The sequence below is a fragment of the Silene latifolia genome, chromosome 3 (assembly GCF_048544455.1).
Source record: "Silene latifolia isolate original U9 population chromosome 3, ASM4854445v1, whole genome shotgun sequence".
NCBI classification, from domain to species: domain Eukaryota; kingdom Viridiplantae; phylum Streptophyta; class Magnoliopsida; order Caryophyllales; family Caryophyllaceae; genus Silene; species Silene latifolia.
Genome location: NC_133528.1, coordinates 5,189,019 through 5,212,607, shown reverse-complemented (window position 1 = coordinate 5,212,607; position 23,589 = coordinate 5,189,019). Strand labels below are relative to the sequence as shown.

Here is a 23,589-nt window from a genome sequence, read left to right as displayed (position 1 = left end):
CTATATATAGTATCACATCTTATATTATAAGTCAGCTTCTCTTTGTGCCTTTTTTCCATATATTAATTTCAGCATTTACTTTGTAGCTTGTTTTCATCAATGTGCAGGGGTTCGAAGGAACACTAGCTGTAGACGGTGTTAAAAAGATCACTTACATGAGCTGCAGAGGACTGCATGCATTATTATCATCAATCAATACATCATCACTGCCAGTGACTCACTGAGCTGGGATTTCGAACTGAATCCTAAATATAGAGTGATCACAGATTCACAGCGATTATTCCGCACTTTCTTGGGGGGAATAAAAATTTAACATTTCAATGTCCATATACACTATACAGTTATCGCCTCTAAATATGACTCCAAAAGTCACAATATGACGAAAACTGGGCAACAACAATCCTAGATCACCCCCGAAAAAAAAAAAAACTAATTATCCCCTTTTTGTATCAAAAATTCTTTCCTAACTCGACTTTCTTCACAATCCGCATTGTATTGTGCAGAATTGAATCCAATATCCCAGCAACCTGAAGTGAAGCATAAAAGTAAAATGCTTAAAAAGGCACATGAAAAGTGAGATTTTGTTGCGAAAAAGGAAAATGGAAAGAGAACTGACCGTGAAAACGCCCCCAATAATTGCACAAACGCTGGTAATGAAATGTGAGAAAGACCTGGGATTTTCGGTTATCAGCACCTGGCCACAAAAGTAAGGGGTTAGAGATGTGAGATGTACAAAATAGAGATCTACTTTAAGCCATAGATTTGCATCTAAAGGTAGTTAAGTTACAAGACCTGTAATGGAGAGAGCTCAAAGTGAAATTTTGCAACCGGGATGTTGGGACTGTGAACCAAGCTACTGTGAGCAGTATATTCATGCTCCTCGACCAATGTACGCTCATTTGATGTCCTCACTTCGCTTTTCACAACTTGTAGATAATGCTCGATCTGCAATTTTATTTAGTGGATCAGATGTGCAACTGAAAGAGCTTCAAATGGAAACAGAAAACCACCCCTCAAACAAAGTACTCCGCAAGTATTAATTTACGATAAGAAATAAGCAGAAGAGTATATATTTAAGAACTCACGGTGACATTTGCATCTGAGGCCTCATCTTTTGTAATATAAGATTGGCCGCTCAACCGATCATGGCTAGCACCAAGATAAGGCCTGATTCTCTTTATATCACTCATTATTCTTGGTGTGAGGGTCTTTCCAAAGGAAAAGTGAGTGATGACATGTGACATGTTCATCTTAGATGCATCAAATGAATGTGATCCAGAGCGAGCAGAGATGACAAGGTTGCCAGGCACCTGTAAGGTACAGTGAAAAAAATATTTACATAACGAAACTAGTCAAATGTTGCACTACAGATATCAGGTCAGGCTGCATAATATATCAAACAAATTAGAACAAGGTAAAAAATATATGTCGAAAAGACTTTACATCATACTCTGCACACATGATTTAACATGTTATAATTAATAACATAGCTCTCCTGAGCATATGAAACGTAATGTGAGTAAGTTTCACTTGCCTTCTTAACACGAACAAATCCTTCAATTCTACAGCCACCTGAAGGCGGTGCAGGTCTCTTTACATTCTGAGTCTTATTATCAGACTTATCCTCAATAGCCAGATGTTGCTTCTCCAATGGAATTGATGTGAGTTGAGATTCAAAAAACTACAAAGCAGAGAAGATTCTAAATAACCAGACAATGAGAATGATATCAAGGCAATAGTAAGTAGCAGAGTGGATGAAAAAGCTTCCCGCATTTTTAAACCAAACCCGATTACCTTAACTAGACTCTCGGTGTCGCGATCTCCATAATAAGACTCGTGTTCATGGTGGCCATGATCGTCCCTGGTTGTGAAAACAAATAAACTGAGATGAATTTGATGCAGATGAGAAGCTTACTCAAAATACATGTAGTGCTCATTACACATTGATTGGATACAATATGTGCAGGTTATGTTGAAAACAACGGTACATGTTGATGGGGGATTACAATTGCTTTACTTGGTGGAAGTCTTGGAACATGACAAGTGGCAAAACCACCTAATGACTTCAACATCAACATAATGAATAGGACATCAACATATCCCATGTGTAATATTTCACTTATAAAATGACTTCAATACTGTCAAGTATCGAGGGTAAACAAATTAAGGCTCTATAGTGGCAACTGGAGAAAATAGCAAATTCAAAGAGCAATAGACAAAAAACATGATTCTAAATTCATAAAACAGATTTAATGCTTCAGTTTGATTTACCACTGTTGTGATAACATAGTTGGAGCATTAAAAATAGATATCTACATTCAACTTACTTCAAGTCCGTTCCTTTCCTGAAAACTCTAATAGATGGGTAACCCTGTATGTGATGCCTGTAAATTCACAGAACAAAATTCTTAATCCCTCAAAGATCAAATTCTATTACCCGGAGCTCTCAATAATATAAATAGCTAATAAAGAAAATTACTTTCTGCACAAATCAACTTGTTCAGTGCAATCAACTTTACCCAAAAGAATCCGTCCATCTGCTTCGGGATCATGTCTGAAGTAGAAACGAACGAGTGATTATGAAACTTTTTAAGAATCTTTATCAGCAGATCAACATGATGTAAAAGAAGAAAAGGCCACACAAAACGACAATCGCATACCTCTCCCTAATAATATTTGCTGCTTTCTCCCATGAAGGTTTCTGAGCAAAGAATCAAATTCAAGGTGTTAACATTATTCCACGGTAGATTACTAAATACAAAGCAATCAATGATACCAGTTATACAAAACACAAGATTTGCAAGGGAAAGCGTTATAACAATTAAGGTATCAATGATCAAGCGCATCAATGACCAAAAAATTGCAGCACAGTTATGCTGCGAGAATAGAAACTTCATCATGGTATCCCATTAGTTGATCAAGAAATTTTTAAGATATGCACAATTAAAGGCTTTAGGACTTATAAGTGGGTTGGTGCTCAACAGCAGCAGCTAAAAGAAAGACAAGCTATATCGTTTACTGTGTCAAAAGGTTATAAAGTCGTCTTTGAGAGAGGAAATAAAGGCCATAGAGTTAGGGGCTTAGGGCTACGCACAGTTTCCTATCAATCTGAAACCACAGGCCAATTTTCATGGATTATGATGAACAGCATATTCATGTCAAGGTATTGCAATGGCAAAGGAGATTCAGGGACAAAGAGCATATTTTTATCATGTACACATCAAATAGTCATTTACCAAATGGTACAGACTTGGGGATGATGTCCTGCTTCACAAAACCAAAACAAGAGCGAAATCTTTTCTCACGATGAGAAACATTTTACCAAGTGCCATTTATATTAAAAGGAAAAAAAAACATAAATTCCATTGAATTGAAATAATCAGCTTAATTAGATCAAAATATTGCATTGTTCAGCAGATTTGTCATGGATGGTGTCTTGGATCTATCAATTTCACATACACCAAGCACCAACAGGACAAACTTAGGGATGGTGTCAACCTTCACATTACCAAAACAATGCTAGAAGTTGGACGGGTTTCCAGAGAACGTACCAGTCTTTTGCTCCAGAAACACCAAGGCGCATAAAAGTTGACCACCAAAATATCATGCCTGTAAAAGCAAAGCCAAACATCAATTAAGTATGCAAGCTACATGTCATGGCCATGGGACATGTCCATAGTTTATGTTTCAGCCAACTAAAAACAAGTAGTTTATATTGCACAATCAACAATAGATACAGTTATACTCCGTACTATAAAAAAAATTCAAAAAAGCAATTGAGAAAATACTAAACATATATATATATATAATGAACTAAAAACTTACTCCTGTGCAACCCTCTCAAAATTTTGCCCATTGAGAGCAAGAGAACCTTCACCATAGTCTTCCTCACCATCATCATCATGCTTAACAAGATTTGTGGTCGATCCAGATAGGTACTCCGGACCAGTTGGTCTCAGGTGAGAGTCTATTGAGAACTTGCGGATGGTCTTTGTTATATTCAACCTGTTCTGAAAATAAATACTCAAAATTGAGACGATTAACAGAATTTTCAAAGCAAAACGACGCCTCAAACTCCCCACCAACATAAGGGGAGGATGTTAGCAGCCCTAATAATAAATAAAAAGAGATTAAAGGTAAAAACTTCAAGAATATACATAAGATGTCGCAACCAGCCAACCATCAAACTTCACTATGAAGATAAAGAAAGAAATATCCACGTGACATAATTTACCCCATTACAGGGTTCTAAATCTCTCCCCTCCTACAGTACTACTGCCTCTCTCCTATGACTTCGTCCAAAAGTAACTAGACCAGTGAGATTCTCCATGGTGCAGACTGAAGGGAAAACTTCTGATTTGACCGTTGATTTAGACGAACAAGGCAATTAAGTTTCAACACAACAGCACTTCCATGACCCAAAAGCAAAAAATTACCAATAAATGGAACAAAGAGCCCAGATGAATTACTTTTTCAGTGAAACTTGCAAGTAAAAAAATGTCCTTTTAGCATTCATAATATTGCAAAGAGGGGGAATAATGGAATATAAGGTAACATGAAGCGATAGGAAGATGGTAATTACCGTTCCCAAGGCATCGCTCACATCCACAGAAGCAAATTCACAAGAAAGGGCTGGAAAGCTACATAAATAATTCACAGAAACGTTAGTACCATAATTTACATAAGCTAAAGGAAAGTATAAAATTCTAATAGGGACTCAATGGGAGCAAGAAAGGGTTTACAATAAAATTCAAATTTATAAAAATAATTAGAAACATGGTAATGATATGGCAGCACCCAGACAAAAAAGACAACTAAAATAGCAATAGTAACACAGTTCAGATATGAAAATCTACCATTAATACTCCATTGAGTCCATTCCATGGGTTCTAACGGGACTGAGTCACACCCACAAAGAGGAAAGAGAGCCCACTTCATATGTCCAATGATGTTCATCCTAAAACCAATTGGTGATAGGAGTAACAGCAACTTGATTTATAAAGTAGTGAATTCCCTCTTCATTTTGTAAATGTGGGACACTCACACGTGGCCATATGGGTAAACCACATAATATGAGATTATGAGCTTCTTAACAATTCCTAACAAGATAAACTACTGAAAACAGGAGATGAGTAACAAGAATTTCTTGTTTGCAGTAAAAAAAAAACAGAAAAGAAAAAACTACAACATGGAAATTAAATAGAGCACATATCCATGTTGTCCATCCTTGTCTAAGTGGTATTCAACTATTAGTTATTCAAATTTGAAGCACAGAAACGGTGCGGCGCTATTCATCTACTTCCTTTTTTTTTAAAGTAGTACTCCCTTCAATCTTTTGGTTCTTTACAATTTCCATTTGTAGCCAATCACTTTGGTTATTTACCTTTCCTTTTTGGGTAAAAATGTCAAATCACGACTATGGAATTACTTTTCTGGATCCACTGTGCCACTGAACCCAGTCACTACTTTCTCCAAAATTACCAAAAAGATTGAAGGGGAGTACAGACTTATCAACTGGTCGACATACAAAGAAATTCAAAAAGTTATGCTGTCACTCAATTATTCATCAGTCAATATGAAAAGTCCCAGAAGCTGAGGAGGCTCTTGGAAAATTTCACTTCCGAAATTTGTCCATTTGCGTCTTAATTCAATAAATCAAGGCTTCTACAAATAGCAGCAGCAACAACAAAAACAACATTACCCTAGCCCATACTTCTATGAGCTCTAGGGAGATGAGGCAATTACTTGCACCAACGAACCAAGTTGTCAGTCATCCTTGGTTTTATAAGCCATGAGGCACATAAAGATATGTGGCCCGTGATGTTGAGGGCCCGGGGATGAGACAAAGGAACGCACCTCAAGGAAGTGATGCTAACATGTAAAGAGAAATGAGTAGAGAATTATAGATAAAAGGCATAGACAATCATAAAAAGAGCAAGAGTAAAAAAAAATATAGGATTTGTGTTGTAAGCTTCAGCCACCATGGGGTGTTTTTAGTGACTCTTAATTGTGCCTTGCGCCCAGAAGATGAACACAGAAAAAGATGAGACAGAGGAAGGGGAAGTTCAAACATCTTACAAGGGTAAAGAGATGAGAACTACGTAGAAGTAGAACAGACAAACTGAGACAATCAGTGCCAATTATGTCAATACCTCATATTGAATTCAATGCGTAAGAACTCTCCATCTGGGCTCTTATCAACTACAACAGATGTAGAAGTGCTCAAAGATAAATAACTACTTAGCTCCTGAAAGAAAGCATTTAAAAAATCAGCCAGTCCTAAGCATAACCACAACTCAAAACTTGTTCAAAAGCTGAGAAAACAGAATTTACAACTAGACAGCACTTAGAAAGTTAGTAATGTCAACTAAAATATGTACCAAAAAAAGGTAATGTCAACTAAAACAGAGCACCACCAAAGGAGATAATAATTAACACAAGCTTCCTTTAGTTATGGATTTCAGGACCCTAAGGCTAAAACACTGCAGAACTAGAGGGTCTTGAGCTAACATGGTTTCTTTTCATGGAGTTCAATCAGTGGCTTGGCCAGGAAAAAAAGGGGCGGGGTATGTGATAATATCAAATTCAATTTTTTTTAGCGGAGAACCTTTAATATGAGATAATGGAGTCTTATATATGCAAATATGTAACACTTTTACACATGTTTATGAAAAACCTATGGGTTTTGTGCCAAAGCTGTCGAACCCTGAGATACCACTACGCATAGGGTGCCAAAGCTGTTGAACCCTGAGATGCCCATTTAGTTGACTCTTACCACAGTCAAAATAAGACTTGAGTGTGACCACGCACATGCATTTGAAGCTTGGCGCCTTGGCAGCCAACCAACTTTCTATAGTTAAAGTTAATGAGTAACAAAGTCAAGCAAGAGGAACTCAATGAACTAATCTTATAAGTTCGGCCATAGTTCCATGGTTACCGGATTCGCTCTGGTAATCTACGAATCGCAAATCGTTGAGAACGAATTCTATTCCGTCGCTTACTAAAAATACATATAACACATCCTATAAAAGCAAATCGTGAATTGGCAAGGGCGTATTGATAGCGAATCTGGCAACCATGAGCCATACAATTTTGAAGCAACAAATTTTACAACCGTGATTATCAAGTTTAAGAAATGAGAACAAATCTTTTGTAGCTAGAAAAAGTTAAGATATGCCAAGCAGGTTAGCTTCCAGGCACGTTAGACTAGCTTCATATGTAAAGAATATCAAGCACACCCACCCATCCGGCAAAACAAAACATAACAAGAAATGGAAAAAAAAAAAAAAAAAAAAAACACTCATGTATGATAATTGACTATGAGGTAAGATTGTACAATAGTAGAGAACTTTAGAATTACGCAAAGCTACCTACCATTCCAAACAAAAAGACCATGGCCAACGCAGCTACAATGGACAATCCTGCACCTGATAATGATGCTTCCGTTAAATCTCTGGGAATTTTTCTGCATGCAGATGGGGAGAAGATCAATTAGATAATGAGTCATGTTACTATAAGTCATTATTACAATTCACATAAACCAACCCCACATTTTCTTTAGGGTTTAGCTATGGTGGTGTTTTAGTTGTCATTTCAACCATTTAAGCCACTACTAGATAAGTAGATAGATAACTATTCACTATGACATCGTTACACACACTTGGGTTCCTTCGCGTGTCTATAAGTGACATGTTGATACATGAACAAAATTAGTTCAATGTACTCCTCTAGTGCGACATTTATAACGAAGTTTGCTTAAGATGACCTAAAGAAAATATCACATTCCGTGAGTTCTATCAGAGATTACATTATAGGGTCATCTTATGATGGGATGAAAACTAGTCTCTATTGAGATTTTAATTATAAAAGTCTGTTAGGATTGATTGAACTCATGGAAGGATAACTTTTCTGCCGTTTTAACATATAGCAATCCCTTATTCTGACTGCCAATTTTAAGCCAAAAATCCTTTGTAATCATCCTACTATCAAATCTCCTTGCAAAAAACGTCAATGTACATACAAATACCCGCTCTATTTAACGTGGTTCTTTACATTTCTTTTCTGCACATAAACCAAGGAATGAATGGAGGAAGTGGAGCAAGTTGACTTATATCCAAGTTTACCCTTTGATTAAACTCATTAAAGTGCACTTTACATTTTAGAACTTAGGTAATGGTATACTTGTAACTTAATTCACAATTCCCCACAGTTGTAAAGAAATGTATGTAACAAAATGGAATATGTAAAAAATTTAACGATATATAGACGAAGTACTGTTTAAAGCGCAATACAATAACCACAAACTAGCAGCACAGAGAGCTAGACCAACGCTCGCTACACCCTACAGTTAGCAGCTCATTGTACAAAACATGCTCAGGCTTCATCTCTCACTCCCAAATGCCAACAAAGCTACGTTAAACATACTCCCTCCCTTCCTTACATATCCATACGTTTGTCCAAAATTCTCCAGGCATAATTTCAACAAACGTATGGAAATAAAACGAATGAAGCAAGTACAAATACATCACTAGATTCACTACACTAAAGACGAGAATATAGCGAAAACATTAAACACATATACATTTGGCACTGACAACAGCTCATCCAACAAAGCATATTTGGAACAGTCATCGCAAACTAATTTCACTCATCAATCAACAATTCTCACCACATTGCATTAATTACAACTGCTCATCCAACAAAGAATTTTCAGAACAATCACCGCGAACTAATTTCACTCATCCGTCAACTAATCTCATACATTTCACTCTATATCGTGATTTTCGTCCTAATCTCAAACATTTCACTCTACACTACCGCTTTTGTCCTAAACATAACAATTCAAGCATAATCAACATGCTTAACTACATTAATCTACTTATTAGGACCTTTAATTATGAAGCAAACAGCTTAATTTTAATAATGATCAACATGCAGCACACTAATTACACTAATCTACTACTTACTGAACTCTACGCTGCCGCTTCCGTCCTAAAAATAATAATTCAAGCATAATAACCATAATCAACAAGCTTAACTACACTGATCAAGTGATCAACAACTTAATAACAACAATTATCAATATGCAGCACACTAATTCAACAAATCCGCTTATTAATGAACTCTACACCGCAGCTTTCGTCCGAAAATTAACAATTTAAGCATAATCAAAATGTTAAATTACATTAATCTACTTGTTAATTCACTATTTTCGTCCTAAATTCAACAATTTATGCATAATCAACATGCTTAATTACATAAATCTACTTATTATTAACTCTAATTATAAATCAAACAACCTAATTACAGCAATTACACTAATTAATCTACTAATTAATGAACTCTACATTATCAAAATTATAATTAAAAACTGAAAAGAAAGATCATACCGATAGAAATCAACGGATTTGAGCTTGGTGGAGGACATCATATTTTCCGACGGAGAAAATCTCCGCAAAATGTCGGAAAATTGAAGTAAAATTTGTCGAGAAAATTGAGATCTGCTGACGATTTTAATTGGGGTAGATAAAGAGAGAGTGAAGCACACGTAGTCTCACTCTTCTCTTATCAAAGTCAATCTAATTTGAGATCTTGTCCATTTAATCGATTTTCCCCAGTAGGATTATACATTTAGTTCTACATAAGATAAGGTATATTCCGAGCTTATATGTATTTTTTCTGAGTCAAAATTCATGTTTTTGATATGTAAAGTGATGAGTTCAATACTTTCTAATAAAACTTATACTCCCTCCTATTCTAAATAACTGTCCCATTTGCCATTTTCGTCTATTCACATAACTGTCCCATTTACCATATTTGAACATGGTTTTTTACTTTCGTACCCTTAGCTCTTTTCTTTATTTACCACCCCAACCACCCATAATCCATCATATTCGATACTTTTCATTATTTAACTCATATATTCTTACCCCTATACAATAATTTTCATTATTTTAACTATATTCCTTAATTTTCGTGCTATGGTCCAAAGGGGACACTTATTCGGAATAGGAGGGAGTATTATTTAACATAAAAGTTCGGATACTTTATCACAAAGTTCAGGTTCTACACCGTACAACATATACAATTAATTGTATAATCCATGAATTGGAAAAAATTTGTAGTTTATTTCCGCGGTAGGTATTTTATTCATTTTATGTTATTTTTTACCTATTTCGATACCCTTGGAGAAACATAGGTCTAATTCTAACTTCTAAATTTCCAAAAATAATACTTCATTCTCTCGAACTAATCAAGTTCTCTTAGATTATGGATGATAATTTGTGATAAGTGCATATTTTATACATGTTAATCCCTTATATTAATTTGATTTTACATATCATTTAGCACTTATTAAATTGTTTTTAAGCTACTATTGTGTTTCTAGTGCAATTGCGTGTTCAAGTGTGTTTTGTAGGAAAATGAGCTAAATGAGCTAAAGTACTATAAAATGTGCCAACACTAGAAGCAAGGCTAAGTATGAGAGCAAGATTGGACTAAGTGTTGGAAGTGCATGGACTTGCATGAGCAAATGTGGTGGATTAATTTGAGAAATGCACAACACAAGTCAAGAAATGAGCCCAAGTATAAAATCAAGTGTTAAAGCCCAAGTAGAAGAAGATGTGAGAATGCCTTGGATGCTCATCTTAAGATGCTCTTTGGATGCTAATTGTGCAATTAAGAAGGAGTTGATGCCAACATGGGATTCTCTAGGCAATTACTCAAGTAATTAAGAGAAAATATTTGGGGCTGACCCTTTGTATTTGCTCTAAGTTTCACCTCTTATTTCCTATATAAAGGGTGTAGACTTCAACATCTAGACACCATCTTTCTACACATTTTTACATAGAAATTCTCTTTAAATTTAGTAGTTAGTTTAGGTTAGCTTTTAGTTTAGTTTAGTTTAGATTTACTTTATGTTATTTACATTTCTTATTTACGTTACAAGTTATAAAACAATTTACATTTACAAGTTATTTATATTACAAGTATTGTTCTTCCATTTTCATTTTCATTTTCAATTGCAAGGTAATTTCTTATTCATATTTTCATTATGTTTTCATTTATTATTAGTTTAATTTACATTTCCACCATGTTAGAGTAGTTTCTTTTGTCTAGGGAATGAAGGGAACCATGCATAAAAAGTATTTGTAAAATGTTAAATTAGGTTGATATAATATTGTCTAATTGTTTCTATCACATGTTTGCACCTTAATGTTTAATCTTTGTTTAAAGGTCTTATTCATTGATTAAGTTTGTTCATTCGTTCTAAAGTCGAGAGGCACGGAATTGAATTAGACTAAGCATGTGTAGTAGGACGACCTAGTCATGGACGAAAGTTTCTCTAGGACCCGGTCTATGGTTGACACTAATATCGTAAGGTGGGTGTCTCTAAGCCTAAACAATTAACGATTTATCAACTCCTATGTTTAATTTGAGCATTTACATAATTTGCATGTGTGACCCGACCTCCCTAGATTATTTCTTTATCATTATTGTTTTCTTCCATAATCCAACCAACCAATCAACAAACGATAACCGACCTCAAGGTAAAATTCTCTCCATAACAACTAATTAACAACTCCTGTCTCTCTGTGGTTCGACCCCTACGTACTACATTCATTTGTTTTGCTAGGGTATAAATATTATCTTTGCATAGGTGTGCGATAGCCTATCAATTTGTATCTAAGTAACTAATTGATTTGGTAATTGCAGATTATTAATAGCTCGCTGGGAGAGGGGAGAGGTGGGTGAAGATGTTTGATCATCTTCATGATGAAAGACTGAATATGATGAGAAAGTATAAAGAGAGAAACGAAAGAATTGTATGAATGATTAAATGTGAGAATTTTATTGATGTTTGTATTAAGTTGTATACATGATCAATGTAATCCTTCTATATATTAAGCAATGCACCGACTTATTTTATGAATAACTAACTATGGTTGTTAGACTATGGTCTAACTAACTCGTAACTGATTCAACTGACTCTATACTCCAACAGTGAGGTGGTGTTATGGTGGTGGACGGCAGTGGAGGTGGCATGACTCATGAGGAGAGACGAAGGGGGAGGCCGATAGGTGTAGGACTGCAGGGGGATGGAAGTGGTAGCGTACGGGAGAGAGGGTGTTGGTCTGCGTGCGTTTTATAGTGGGGAGTGAGATATGGGTCGAGTTCGTCAGAGGTAAGAGGAGGTGGTGAGGACACCGGTTAGGGGAGGGTTTGCTTCTGGAGGAATGGGGTGGCAAGTGTGGTAGTGCATGTGGTATGCTAGTGACTGGAGGGAGAAGGGGACTCTACGGTCGTCGAAGACGATGGTTGCCCACACTAGCGAGCGAATCGCCGGGGAAAGAGACTCTGGTGGTGTACTAGAGGGGGAGGGTTAGTTATGGGAGGTGGTGGTTAGTGGTGGGATGTGTTCACGTCACACAGTCTTTTTTTTTTCTTTTTTTTTTTACTACGCAGTATATTGAGAGAATTGAGAAGGAGGAAATGAAAGATGTATTTTTATCAAAAGCGCATTATAATGATTAAAAAGTGTCCAAATGGAGTCTACTTGAATAGACATGTCATTGACAATGGCGTGTTTACGGTAAAATGTTTTTCCTTATGTTAAAGTTAGTCATTGTGAATGATGTGTTTGTTTATGCGTCTCAGGTTCATGAATTTTCGGGCCTGCGTGAACATTATTTTGTCAAATAGTTTTAATTCCGACACCAAAACGGTAATTTTTATTTTATTTTATTTCTAAGCATTATTTCAAGAAAAAATCGCAAATGTTTACTCGATCGTTATATAAGTTGTTTTGATTTATTTATCTCTTTTTTGTTTTTTGTAGACGTCTCTTTCTATATGCAAATAGCATCACATTTTGGAAGGGTCGTCTAAATGACTGATTATCATATACGGAGACAACAGAGTACTATTTTTGGTTTTAGGTTGAGGATCAAATCATCAACAAAGATCCTTAAAGGTAGACGTGTTTTGAGTCTCTTTTCGTCCCGTTAATATGCTTATTATTACCAATACGGGTTGATCCCAATGGTAAAAACTCCACCTTTTGGTTATAAAGTTAGGGGTTTGATTCCCATTGAGTTAAAATATAGCCTTGTTAGTATGCGATCTGTAAACACCACTTTAAGTCCTTAAAGAGGCCGGTGGTCTGCCCTGACCTTGGACTGGGTAAGGCCTACCTTTAAACCTAAACTTTTTATGCACAAAAAAAATATGTTTTTATTTATTAGAGATAAATTTCATCATTAAATGTTTTATGGAGTGCATAACGTAGGTGTTTACATTAGCATTTTTTATAACGTGTTCCCTAAGTACACATGTTACTCTAATTAAAGGAAGATTGTTAAGAATATATCATGAAAATTATTGTATAAAACTCATATTTACCATAATTAGTGAAATAATTTCAACAATCTTTCTCTAGTTAGCTTATTAACATGTGTCCTTATTGGGGCACACGCTAGAAAGATCGTTACACTAATTATAGGGATAATTCTCATGGCGCCCCTATGTTTTGATTAAATTCACATTGTACCCAACTTCTTAGAAATGTGCTCATGGTACCCATGAAGTTTCAAAATAGTACATGGACCATCTATCCTTTAGCCTTAACACCGTTAAATATTATAAGGCAGTCAATTTATTGAGTTGTTAACTTTTTGGGGGAAAATTAGCTCCAGCAACAACTTTTTAAAGCTCCTATTAACTAGCTTCAACCAACTATTACTTGCACCAAATACCCCTGAGGTTTGAGATATGTGCACAACATACCTTGATATCAAATACTTCTAACGGCTAGTTTAAATGCAATTAGAGGCACCATGGAAATTATCCCCTAATTATATGTACCATTTAAGTCAAGCATAAATTCTAACTCCGTGTTTAAGATGAGTATATTCGTCTTAAATATAAAAAAGAGATAAAACAAAAGCGAAATATATTGAATCAGGAACATGTTTACCCTCAATCTAATAAAGTAAGGTGTTCATCGATCTAGTTTTAATCTTAAAACGGTGATACGCCATCTTAAGGGAGGTTAATTGGGAGTTCAAAGAAAACATGTAATGATGTAATCATTATTCTAGTTGCTTTATTTTACTCTGTATAATTTAGGTGTATCAACACAATAAGAACCAACCATAACATAGGAAGAGTATTATTAAGCCAACAATTTAGCAATTACAACTGGATGGCTATATTCATAATCAACTAAATATAACCTTTTTTCATGATAGCTAAGATTGTCAACAAAAAAAACACCTTTAATTAATTAGCCTAAACTATTATTAGTTATTTCAATACCATTGTAATTCCTCCAAATTTTTATATATAATATCATCTTACAATAATGTATATCTTGTAAGAAAAAACTTAAAAATATATTTAAAGAGTTGTTTGAATAACCCCAAACCCGACCAAGCTAAGGCGGGTTTATTGGGTTATTATTCATATTGTTCATCAAAGAAACAAGAAAAAGAAGACAAAGATGAAATTCAGTAAGTCCGTTATGATTTCGATATTTTTATTTAGTATATTAATTTCCTCAACAATTATAAATGGTGAAATATCGTCACCTGCTCCTGCACCTGGACCGTCTCAAGAAATACCATGCGAAGATAAATGCATGGGGATTTGTTTGCTTGTAAATGACGCTACAGAAGAGAAATGTACCCATAGCTGTAATGATGTTTGCGGACCGATAAAGCGAAGAGCAGAGATCGACAAAGAACAAGCGCGTTTAGCTTCAGCTTCAGCTTCACCTTCACCTCCACCTTCACCATCTCTGGCGAATAAAGAGGAAAAGAAATCATAACTTTGTTACAATGTCGTCTTCAAAATCCATTGTTTCTTTTACATAACAATATGATTTACGCCTAACGAGATTGTTAAGACGTACAACAATTTGTATTTTCGGTTTTTCTAATAATGTGTGCCCTAAGAGCGTAAAGGGCACACACAATTAGAAAAACCGTTATGTATTTTATAATGCATTTCATTTAATAATATGTAGTAGCATAACAATTACTCCGTATGTTGTACTATGTATAACAATCTCGTCCCAGACGAACTGATTTAGATAAATTCAGTTAACTATATTTGATGGATTTATCTAGTTATAATATAGAAGTCGATTTTTTTTTTCTGTATGATTTTGCTAATTCATATTAAATTTGTTCATAAATCGGTTTATATTATCGACTTTTTAATAAATTGCTTTTCATGAGAAATGGTAGAAAGAGTGAAAAAAGTGAGGGAGAGATGATTCACATGAAACACAAATTCTTGTTTAAAACAGACATATCCGTCTTCGACAATGTTTGAAATATCATGCAAAAAGCCAACACAATTTTCATGTAGTCAACATAATATCCATGGATCATTGATTGACCTTCAGCCCAATACACATGGGTCATTTACAAGAGATTTGGCTCAGCCCTAAAATATGGTGGTCTTCAACATTTAGATAGGGGTGGACACCTGTCCAAAACCGGACCGGAACCGGAACTGCAAAAATTATGGACCGGACCGGAATCTTAGAAAATAGTGGACTGGAGACCGGACCGGAATTTTTAATTCCAGTTCCGGTAGATTTCGGTCCGGACCAGTCCAAACCGGATTTTGCCCACCATTACCCATAAACCCGTGACATACAATCTCGGTTTGAAACCTAATCTCGAAATCATTCATGATCACGGAGTTGTGTCATACATGCGGCTGACTCAAAATATTCGACTGCTACAAGAAGCCGCTGATGCTAGCAATGAATATCCCTTAATGCAGTTCATGTCCATTCCGCCTCCATCTCAGCACCTCACTTGTTTACTGGCGTACCTTTTGGTAATCTTCAGTTTAGAGACAGGAAGACCTTGATGCAGCTCTTGTATATTCTCTGTCAAGCCAGTGAGTCATTTTGTATGAGACGGTCTCACATTCCAAAAACCGTCTCATATAGGTTTTCGGAATTCTTCATTCACGGAAAGTTGAACAACATAGAAACAGGAACCAAACAAAGTCCCTTCTCCCTAAGTTTTGTATAGCTCATTTCTTTCCAATCCAAATTTGATTCCATCAGTTCTCCAATTTGGGTTGCGGTATTTATTTTTTCCTGTAAAAACAACGCGATGATGAATTTCATTAGACAAACGTTTAACAAAATCGCACATCTCAGAAACAATTGATATTAAGGATCAAGATAAGTGAGAAACTTTCAGCATACCTTAGAACAGCTATCGTAATCAAGTTCGCCTATCTGATTTGCCAGTGCCATGCTCAAATCATCATCTCTACCTTGGAATTTCGTACGCAAGTTTTCCAACTCCTCAACCTATACGCAAAAGACCGATTAAGGAAGCAGTTTCAGCAAATATAAATATAACACAAATGAAGTTGAGTCACGACTACTGTCGAGTCTGACTCTTACACCCATACGGCCATACCCTAGGCCGAGTAATAACAGAAGTAATATATTCGACATAAGATTGTTAACTGCATCTTACCTTGGAACTACAAACAGGGGAGCTTGCAGTATCCTCCAGATCATGATCAATAAAATCCGCTGTAATTTTCCGCCTTTTGGCGACAGGTGGCCTAGCTGATACAACATTATATACAGCAGAACACTGAGGTTCAGAACAAGAGCTACTGCAGGCAATGCTACTGCTATCCTCAGAATCGTCAATGTACAAAGACCAACCACTGTTCTCCGAAGAAGATTCACATTTAGAAACCGAGTAATTGTTTGTGGTGCTCAAAGAGTCTTCCATTTTAGCAAGTAGTACAGAAAAAAGAGGAAATTATATAAGTTTAGGTAATTCGGAAGTTTGTGTTAAAATGCTGAAACTAATTTATTTTCGGTCTTTTATAAGCAGCAAAGAAAATAAATTACTGCAACAAAAGCACAGGGTGTTTGACCTCATCAATAATAGAAAAATTCAATCATGACAAAAGATTATCCACCACGTTTTTTGTCTGAAAAGCACTTGCCTTCCACTAAAACAAAACAAGGGCATGAGGCATCCAACAATCCAACATTACCTTGAAAGATTTGGTCAATTTTCAGGACACCTTGGCAGTTGTTCATACCTGAAACGTTCAGAAACATATTCATTCCACTAACTGACATTAACCCTCGGAATAGGGTAACCGAGCCGAACTGAGCTCGAGCTTGGATGGGCTCGAGATTGGGCGGAATTTTGAGCTTGAGCTTGGGTGCGGCTAAGAGATCGTTGAACCTAAAAAACTGAAGCTCGAGCTTAACTTGGAAAAAGCTCAAGCCACTTTAGCTCGGTTTGTCATTATATTCTTTCCATTTTCTCATAAATCTAAATAAAAATAAATATTTTGAAAAATGATATATTTTAATTATAATACAAAAGTAAGTAAGTAACATACTCCCTCCGTCTCGGTCATTTGTTGTCCTTTTGTTTTGGCACAAAGACCAAGGAAAGAGGAGAGGGTCAATTACTAAATGACATGTGGACCAAATTGAGTGTGAATGACCAAATTGCTTATCAAATGCATTCCTAAAATAGAAAGGACAACAATTGACTAAGACACACCAAAATGGAATTGGACAACAAATAACCGGGACGGACGGAGTATAATTTTAACATAAATATAGTAAAAATATTAAATGATGCTAAAAGAAACTAAAACAAGCCTAACTGAGCTTCTAATATGAGATTTGAGCTCGGGACCAGCTCGGATTTGGTCATGCCCGGCTAGAGTTTGAGTTTGACCGAACCGATTCTGATGGCTCGACGAAACGACTCACTTCATTAACAACCCTATCTGAGAATGATATGTGATAGGAACAAATTATTAACATGTTGTGTCATGGTGTGCGTGTAGAATAAATGACATTATTATGTCAGCATTGACGTAGGTTGCTGGCCATGAATATCTCCTTTAATTTCTGAGAAACATTTGACATTATCTTCAAATAAGATACCCATATCACCAAGAAAAGGACTCAAATTAGCTTATTATTCAGCACTTTTTGCTTCGTGTCTTCTTGTTTTTGAATGCTTACCGATCACAAATTCTTATTTAAGACAGACCCGTTCTAAACAATAAAACGGGTCAAATAAATGTATAAGACAAAAAGCAGAATGCCAAAAGAATGGCAAACTCTTGTCTCAGCTACCTATATGAGTTATTATTTGACCCGTTTTACATTTAAAACAGATGTTGGCCATCTTAAAAAAGACCGACGGATAGAAAATCACAAAAATTATCACTTGACCAATTCGATAGAGTACAACAGTATAGCATAGCCATAAGCATCAGCATAATATTCGGAAAGATAAGTCCACAACATTTCATAATCGTAGAAAAACATAAATGTCAAAGCTCCGACGAAGAAATATACTAGATAATTCAAAACTTGTTCATCAAGGATAATCAACAAAATCTTTGGTAAATTTAAGTCAAATATTTTGCAAGATCTTATTGGACTTGTCACACAATTTATTGTCAATGTTATTCTAGAATTATTCTATGACAAGAAACATTTTTTTTTTGTTGGGGCTTGCTTACTCTTCATCTATCATAAGACTTGCAAAATGCAAACCTTAACAAATCATTAGTAGCCAGGTGGATAAGGTTAACAACAATGGCCAATGGCCATTGTACTACCCTAAAAACAATTTTTGAAGTTCTGCTAACCCATGATACGACTACTACTTACGTCAATGCCTGAATGGCTCCAGCAAATTTGCGGGACAAGTGGTAAGGGGGATCGGAATATCGGATGTACGGAGCTTTTACCCTTGTGTTAGTAACACAGAGACGTTTCCGAATAACACAAGATGAAAACTCTGTCGAGAATTGCATGGAAAGACTGATACGGAGTACTAAATAAAATAATGAAGCGGAACCATTTTAGTGATCATTTAAATTATTATACTCCCTTCTATTCACTATAATCTCCCCTATTTTCTAAAAGAGATTATTCAGGTTTTCTTCCCCTTTCTATTTTTGGAAACTTTTACTCTTATTTTATTCATCCCTCTCTACTATCACCAAACCCCACCCAACTCTTTTACTCTTATTTTATTCCTCCCCTTAATGTTTGTGGCCCACAATTCCTTATTTAACTCCTAATAATTATTCATTCTTCTCTCCTATCATCAAACCCCACCCAACTCTTTTACTCTTATTTTATTCATCGCCTTAATACTCATTCCCACAAACAAAGGGAAGATTATAGTGAATAGGAGGGAGTATCATTTATCAGAATTTCACCGTATTAATATCATCTCCTGCTGATATTTAACCTGTAGAACAAAGGCAATGACAGAAAAAAGTATCTAATGATCATCTATATCCTCAATACTCATCTTGGGGCCTGGTCGACGCTACCGACGATAAAAGTGGCTATTATTCAATATGTTTTCGCAATTTAATTCACCACTAGGAATTCGATAAGAGATTTATTTAAAGGTCAATCTTTCGTTCCGACACTGTAATCCTAGTAATTTAAAAATGGAGTCACTTAGATTAGAAAAGCACCCAACTCACATTTAGCCCTCATAATCAATAGTCAAATTTAATGAAGGGTTTAAAAAGATTATTCTTCTGTGGCTTCTTCACAAACAATGATTGACTAATCAGTTCTTGGAATCACATATAGCTCTTGAATGAAAGGTGTAAATTAGTAAAATACCAAGTCAAAGACTGTCTTCTTCCATTAATATATCCCATTGAAACACGTGCCATCCCGCTTCCGTCTCGCTCCTACATGTCATCAGCCAAGTCAGCCATACGACAGGGTGGCACCTACCTGAACCTGAACAGCCATTTTTATATATTATCATCATATGAACAGAAGATAAAAGAAACAGCAAGTACAGCAATGCAATACTGGTTCAACTATTAAATGGGAGACGTACCTGCCGTCTAAAGGAGGCGAAAGTACGTGCACATTTGAGGAATCCATAAAAGAATTAGAGAAGATTGACAGATGCCCAAAAGATATAAGAGTTTAGAGTTCATGGGTATCAATTCCTCCATGACATGCATAAGTGAAACTCAACACTTCTGTGATGAAGTTTCAAACAGCAGTATCTTAAGACTGTTCTCGGTTTCAGAGCGGAATTAATACGTGATTCCTCGTTTATGCTTTGCTTGTCATCCAAGAATAGTCATATGATCAAGATTAGCAAATTGGGATATCTTGAATGCTCAATGACATAGCAGACTGTACAGGTGTTAATCCCATGTTGCGCAACGACAGCACATACTACAAACATGTAATAAGACTTGCTTAAGATTCATGAACTAATAGATAACTCATTCTCTGATTAGCTATCAGCCAATAGGTTATCAGGTCATAGTTACTATGCTTAAATTTCTGTTTGAGATTTGATCTCGGAACTGGTCATCACAGCCTGATCCCTACCATTTCGCTATAATGCATTAAAATGTGGTTGCAGTAACCTCCAATACCTTAATTACTTGGTCGCGTTACAAGTCAAGAAGATACCGATAATTATCCACATTTTTCGGCTAAATAGGGTTATTTAGCAAATTAATTAGATTTTTGGGGTCGGTTTCAAACTATTTAGGAGCAACGGGTCCACTTCATCATTTTCTCAGTTTTTTTCCAGTTTTTAGGTAAAGCCGCTAAGATCGCTAGCGATTTGTATTTTTACCATTTTGGGTAGCTATTGTATGTTTTAGAAAAAAACCGAACTAATGAAGCCGCTAAGGTCCCTAGCAGCTCTACAAAATGGCATCTTCCAAACATGATGTAAGCATGTAACTTTTAGAAAAGTAGCATGCAAACAGTCAAACACGCTAGGATTCCTAGCGGCTTTCATGGCCAACAAAGAAAACTTGCATTAGGTACTACAAAATGGTAGGGATACAAGCCGTTACAGACCTTAGCGGCTTTAACTAAAAATGGAAAAAAAAATGAAAGTGATAGACGTGGACCCATTGACACCAAATAATTTGAAACCGACTCCAAAAATCCAATTAATTTGCTAAATAACCCTATTTAGCAAAAAAAATACGCAAAACCACAATCTTAATCACGGCATCATATATTGGTTCAACCTTTCAAGTTTGACCCCTTCGTAAATATTTAAAAAAGCATTGCCCGTTTCCAATCCGCTTATTTTGTGGACCATACGGGCTATCTTTAAACAACTCTATTTCTGAAATCCAAAATTTAGATGTGGCCGATAATTTAGGGATTAGAGCATCCACATTGAAGAGGAGGTCTTCTTCAACATCTTTATTTTTTCTAATTTTTTCATTGGGTATAATATTTTCTCTTATTTTTTGCCACATTTTCCAATTTCCCATCCTCTTGCTCTCTTTTTCTCCACATCAAAGAGGATGTTGTGTTCCTCTCCTTTCCACCTTTAAAGTAGAACCCCATCACACTTTTTCTCTCTTATATGGCACAAGGGCCAAAATAAGGACATACTCCATAAATAGAGGATGTCTTCCTCTTCATCTTCAAAGAGGACACTAAAAGGATGTATCCACATTGAAGAGGACATCCTCTTAGATGAGAGAGAGTCCTAAGAGGATGGTGTATCCTCTTCAATGTGGGTGCTCTTAGAGTAAGTGAATACTCAAAATGTGCCCACTTCGCCACCAGTCCCTCAAAAACAAATAAACAAAAGGCTAATGAGCCCCAACTCCAAAAAGCATTTTGAATAAAACGCTTGTTTGCAATTTTTGTAAATTGTCAAGCAACCTCCTTACCCTTGGAAGAAAAAAAAAAAAATTGAATTATTTGTTTGCAAGCAACTACCTTAAATTTAAGTAGCTTGCTTACTATTGGCTGAATGAGGTGATGCAAGACCAAGCTAGTTACAAGGTGTTTGTTGCTTACCGAGTATGTAACTCGGAAGCAATGTAGCTTGAAAAGTTGATGTGGCAAATCAAGCTACGAGGTGTTGTAGCTCAATGAAATTAATCAATTGGTTTTCAAGTAATGCCTTAATTAAATAATCACCCAAATTATAAAATATAACCGTCTCACCGTGTAAGGTCGTATTACACAATAAGTATTGATAGTATAATCAATTCTTGAAAACTACTACTCCGTACATAAGAAACAGGGAAAGGGACATCAAATAAATAAATAAATGAAATCAATTATAGCGAATCGTTCAAGGCAGAAGTATCCTAAACAATACCGATGTGCGTACGTCTAGGGTTAGATTTGGGGATAATAAGAATTGCAGATAACAAGAGATCAAATCAATGAATAAAATACAGTACTCATATTAGCGGATTGTAAGAATACCTCCATGTTTGGCTGACAGTAGAAAAACTTCTTGTTACTACTCTCTGTCTCCCTCCACCCGGTTCATTTGTTTACCTTTTGTACACAATTGATTTATTTGGAGGATCAAATTACCCAATGTATAGAAAGATAAACAAGTGAATAAAACCGTAAAAAATGAAATAGGTAAACAAATGAAATAGGTAAATAAATAAGTGGTGCAGAGCAACAACATAATTTTTTTTTGGGATGACTAGGGAACCGTAGGCCGTAACGATTATAATCGAACAGTAACTCCGCCTATATTTCTTATCAGCTAGTCTTGCTTGTGACGGGCTAATCCCGTCACAAGCTTGTGACCTCTCACAAAAAGAGAGGGGACAAGGTGGGGCACTCTCCATGTGCTTCCCACTCACCTTTCAATGGGTATTTTGTGAGAGTAAACGGTAAAATTTAATTTAATAAAAAAAACATATTTTATGGTTATAAATAACTATGATTTTATTTTTGTAATGTATTTGATACTAGATTTAGGTAACTGAAGGTAAAATTCGACCTTTATTATATAACTAATTCTCATTTCGCACCCAAACCAATCTTCTAATCAATCTCTTTTGTCAATTTATTGCTCGTCTAAACTATAACATTTTTAGGCATGTGTCCGACTAGTGTCCGGTGTCTGGGACACGAGACGGCTAGTTAGGAGGAGTGTTCGTGCTACCTAGGCAGTCATTCGATAAAAGAAAATGAATGAAGAGAGAAAAACCGTATATTAAAATATAGATATATTTAAGTGATTTTTTATTTAGTGATTAGTAATTTGGAAAATAAATCTAAATTAATGATTTTTTCAATATGATCATGTATAAGTAAAGTAATTAAGTAAATATTAAGTTTGTGATAAAATTTTATTAATGTTATGAATATTATGTTTCTTAATGTTGAATATAGAGTATAAAATTCCAGTAATCGGATGAATCTTTTTTTTTTTTTTTTTTTTTTTTTTTTTTTTTTTTTTTTTTTTTTTTGACAGCAGTAATCGGATGAATCTAAGGACCCCAATATAACGCGGATTTATTATGCTAAATAGTTTTTAACTAGCTCAAATTAGAGGTGATTAAACCCGAACTTGGGTTAAGACAAGAAAAGCGTTCGTTGATTTTCTTTTGGCCCACAGACAAGCTGCTAATGAGTTAGAGACCGGTTTAGCGACAGGGCCTAGTAAATTTCAAAAAATGCAACCAGGTTCATTGGACTGGAAGACGGAAGACTCGTGAACAGTTGTAACTCAAATACTCGTATGTGAACAGTCAACAGAGTGAAATTTT

General features: G+C 35.6%; 2 protein-coding genes across 10 annotated transcripts; both read right to left on the bottom strand.

Annotated features, from left to right (window-relative positions):
- Positions 1-129: 129 nt before the first annotated feature.
- On the bottom strand, positions 130-9,616 carry LOC141646893 (protein disulfide isomerase-like 5-4). 2 transcript variants are annotated; one of them, XM_074454883.1, is made up of 15 exons: positions 9,390-9,616; positions 7,375-7,465; positions 6,153-6,247; positions 4,583-4,640; positions 3,826-4,010; positions 3,552-3,609; positions 2,661-2,701; positions 2,480-2,554; positions 2,328-2,384; positions 1,795-1,861; positions 1,535-1,681; positions 1,086-1,310; positions 793-945; positions 617-694; positions 130-527 (listed from the first exon to the last, which is right to left on the bottom strand). In XM_074454883.1, exons 1-15 carry the CDS (start codon positions 9,428-9,430, stop codon positions 450-452), a joined length of 1,449 nt encoding a protein of 482 aa, XP_074310984.1. In that variant the 5' UTR covers positions 9,431-9,616; the 3' UTR covers positions 130-449. The 2 variants fall into 2 exon arrangements, with proteins under 2 accessions (XP_074310984.1, XP_074310985.1); XM_074454884.1 differs by having other exon boundaries at positions 3,826-4,005; positions 9,390-9,566.
- Positions 9,617-15,297: 5,681 nt separating this feature from the next.
- On the bottom strand, positions 15,298-22,495 carry LOC141646906 (vascular-related unknown protein 1-like). Of its 8 annotated transcripts, none has more exons than XR_012545646.1 (6): positions 19,908-22,492; positions 19,682-19,804; positions 17,050-17,097; positions 16,512-16,710; positions 16,232-16,339; positions 15,298-16,120 (listed from the first exon to the last, which is right to left on the bottom strand). XR_012545646.1 is itself a non-coding variant. In XM_074454904.1 (6 exons), the coding sequence occupies exons 3-6, from the start codon at positions 17,093-17,095 to the stop codon at positions 15,986-15,988; spliced, it is 549 nt and encodes a 182-aa protein (XP_074311005.1). In that variant the 5' UTR covers positions 17,096-17,097; positions 19,682-19,804; positions 19,908-22,494; the 3' UTR covers positions 15,298-15,985. The 8 variants fall into 8 exon arrangements, 6 of the variants coding, with proteins under 6 accessions (XP_074311005.1, XP_074311009.1, XP_074311007.1 ...); XM_074454904.1 differs by having other exon boundaries at positions 16,512-16,771; positions 19,908-22,494; XM_074454908.1 differs by having other exon boundaries at positions 16,512-16,606; positions 19,908-22,487.
- Positions 22,496-23,589: the final 1,094 nt, after the last annotated feature.

Coding starts and splice junctions, on each gene's coding strand:
- LOC141646906 (XM_074454903.1), bottom strand. CDS start 17,137: ATGTCAGTTAGTGGAATGAATATGTTTCTGAACGTTTCAGGTATGAAC. Junction 16,772..17,049: donor AATTGACCAAATCTTTCAAG/GTAATGTTGGAT, acceptor CTAAAATGGAAG/ACTCTTTGAGCACCACAAAC. Junction 16,340..16,511: donor CCCCTGTTTGTAGTTCCAAG/GTAAGATGCAGT, acceptor TTTTGCGTATAG/GTTGAGGAGTTGGAAAACTT.
- LOC141646893 (XM_074454883.1), bottom strand. CDS start 9,430: ATGATGTCCTCCACCAAGCTCAAATCCGTTGATTTCTATCG. Junction 4,641..6,152: donor CGCATTGAATTCAATATGAG/GTATTGACATAA, acceptor TTATTTATGTAG/CTTTCCAGCCCTTTCTTGTG. Junction 2,385..2,479: donor CAAGTTGATTTGTGCAGAAA/GTAATTTTCTTT, acceptor GTGAATTTACAG/GCATCACATACAGGGTTACC.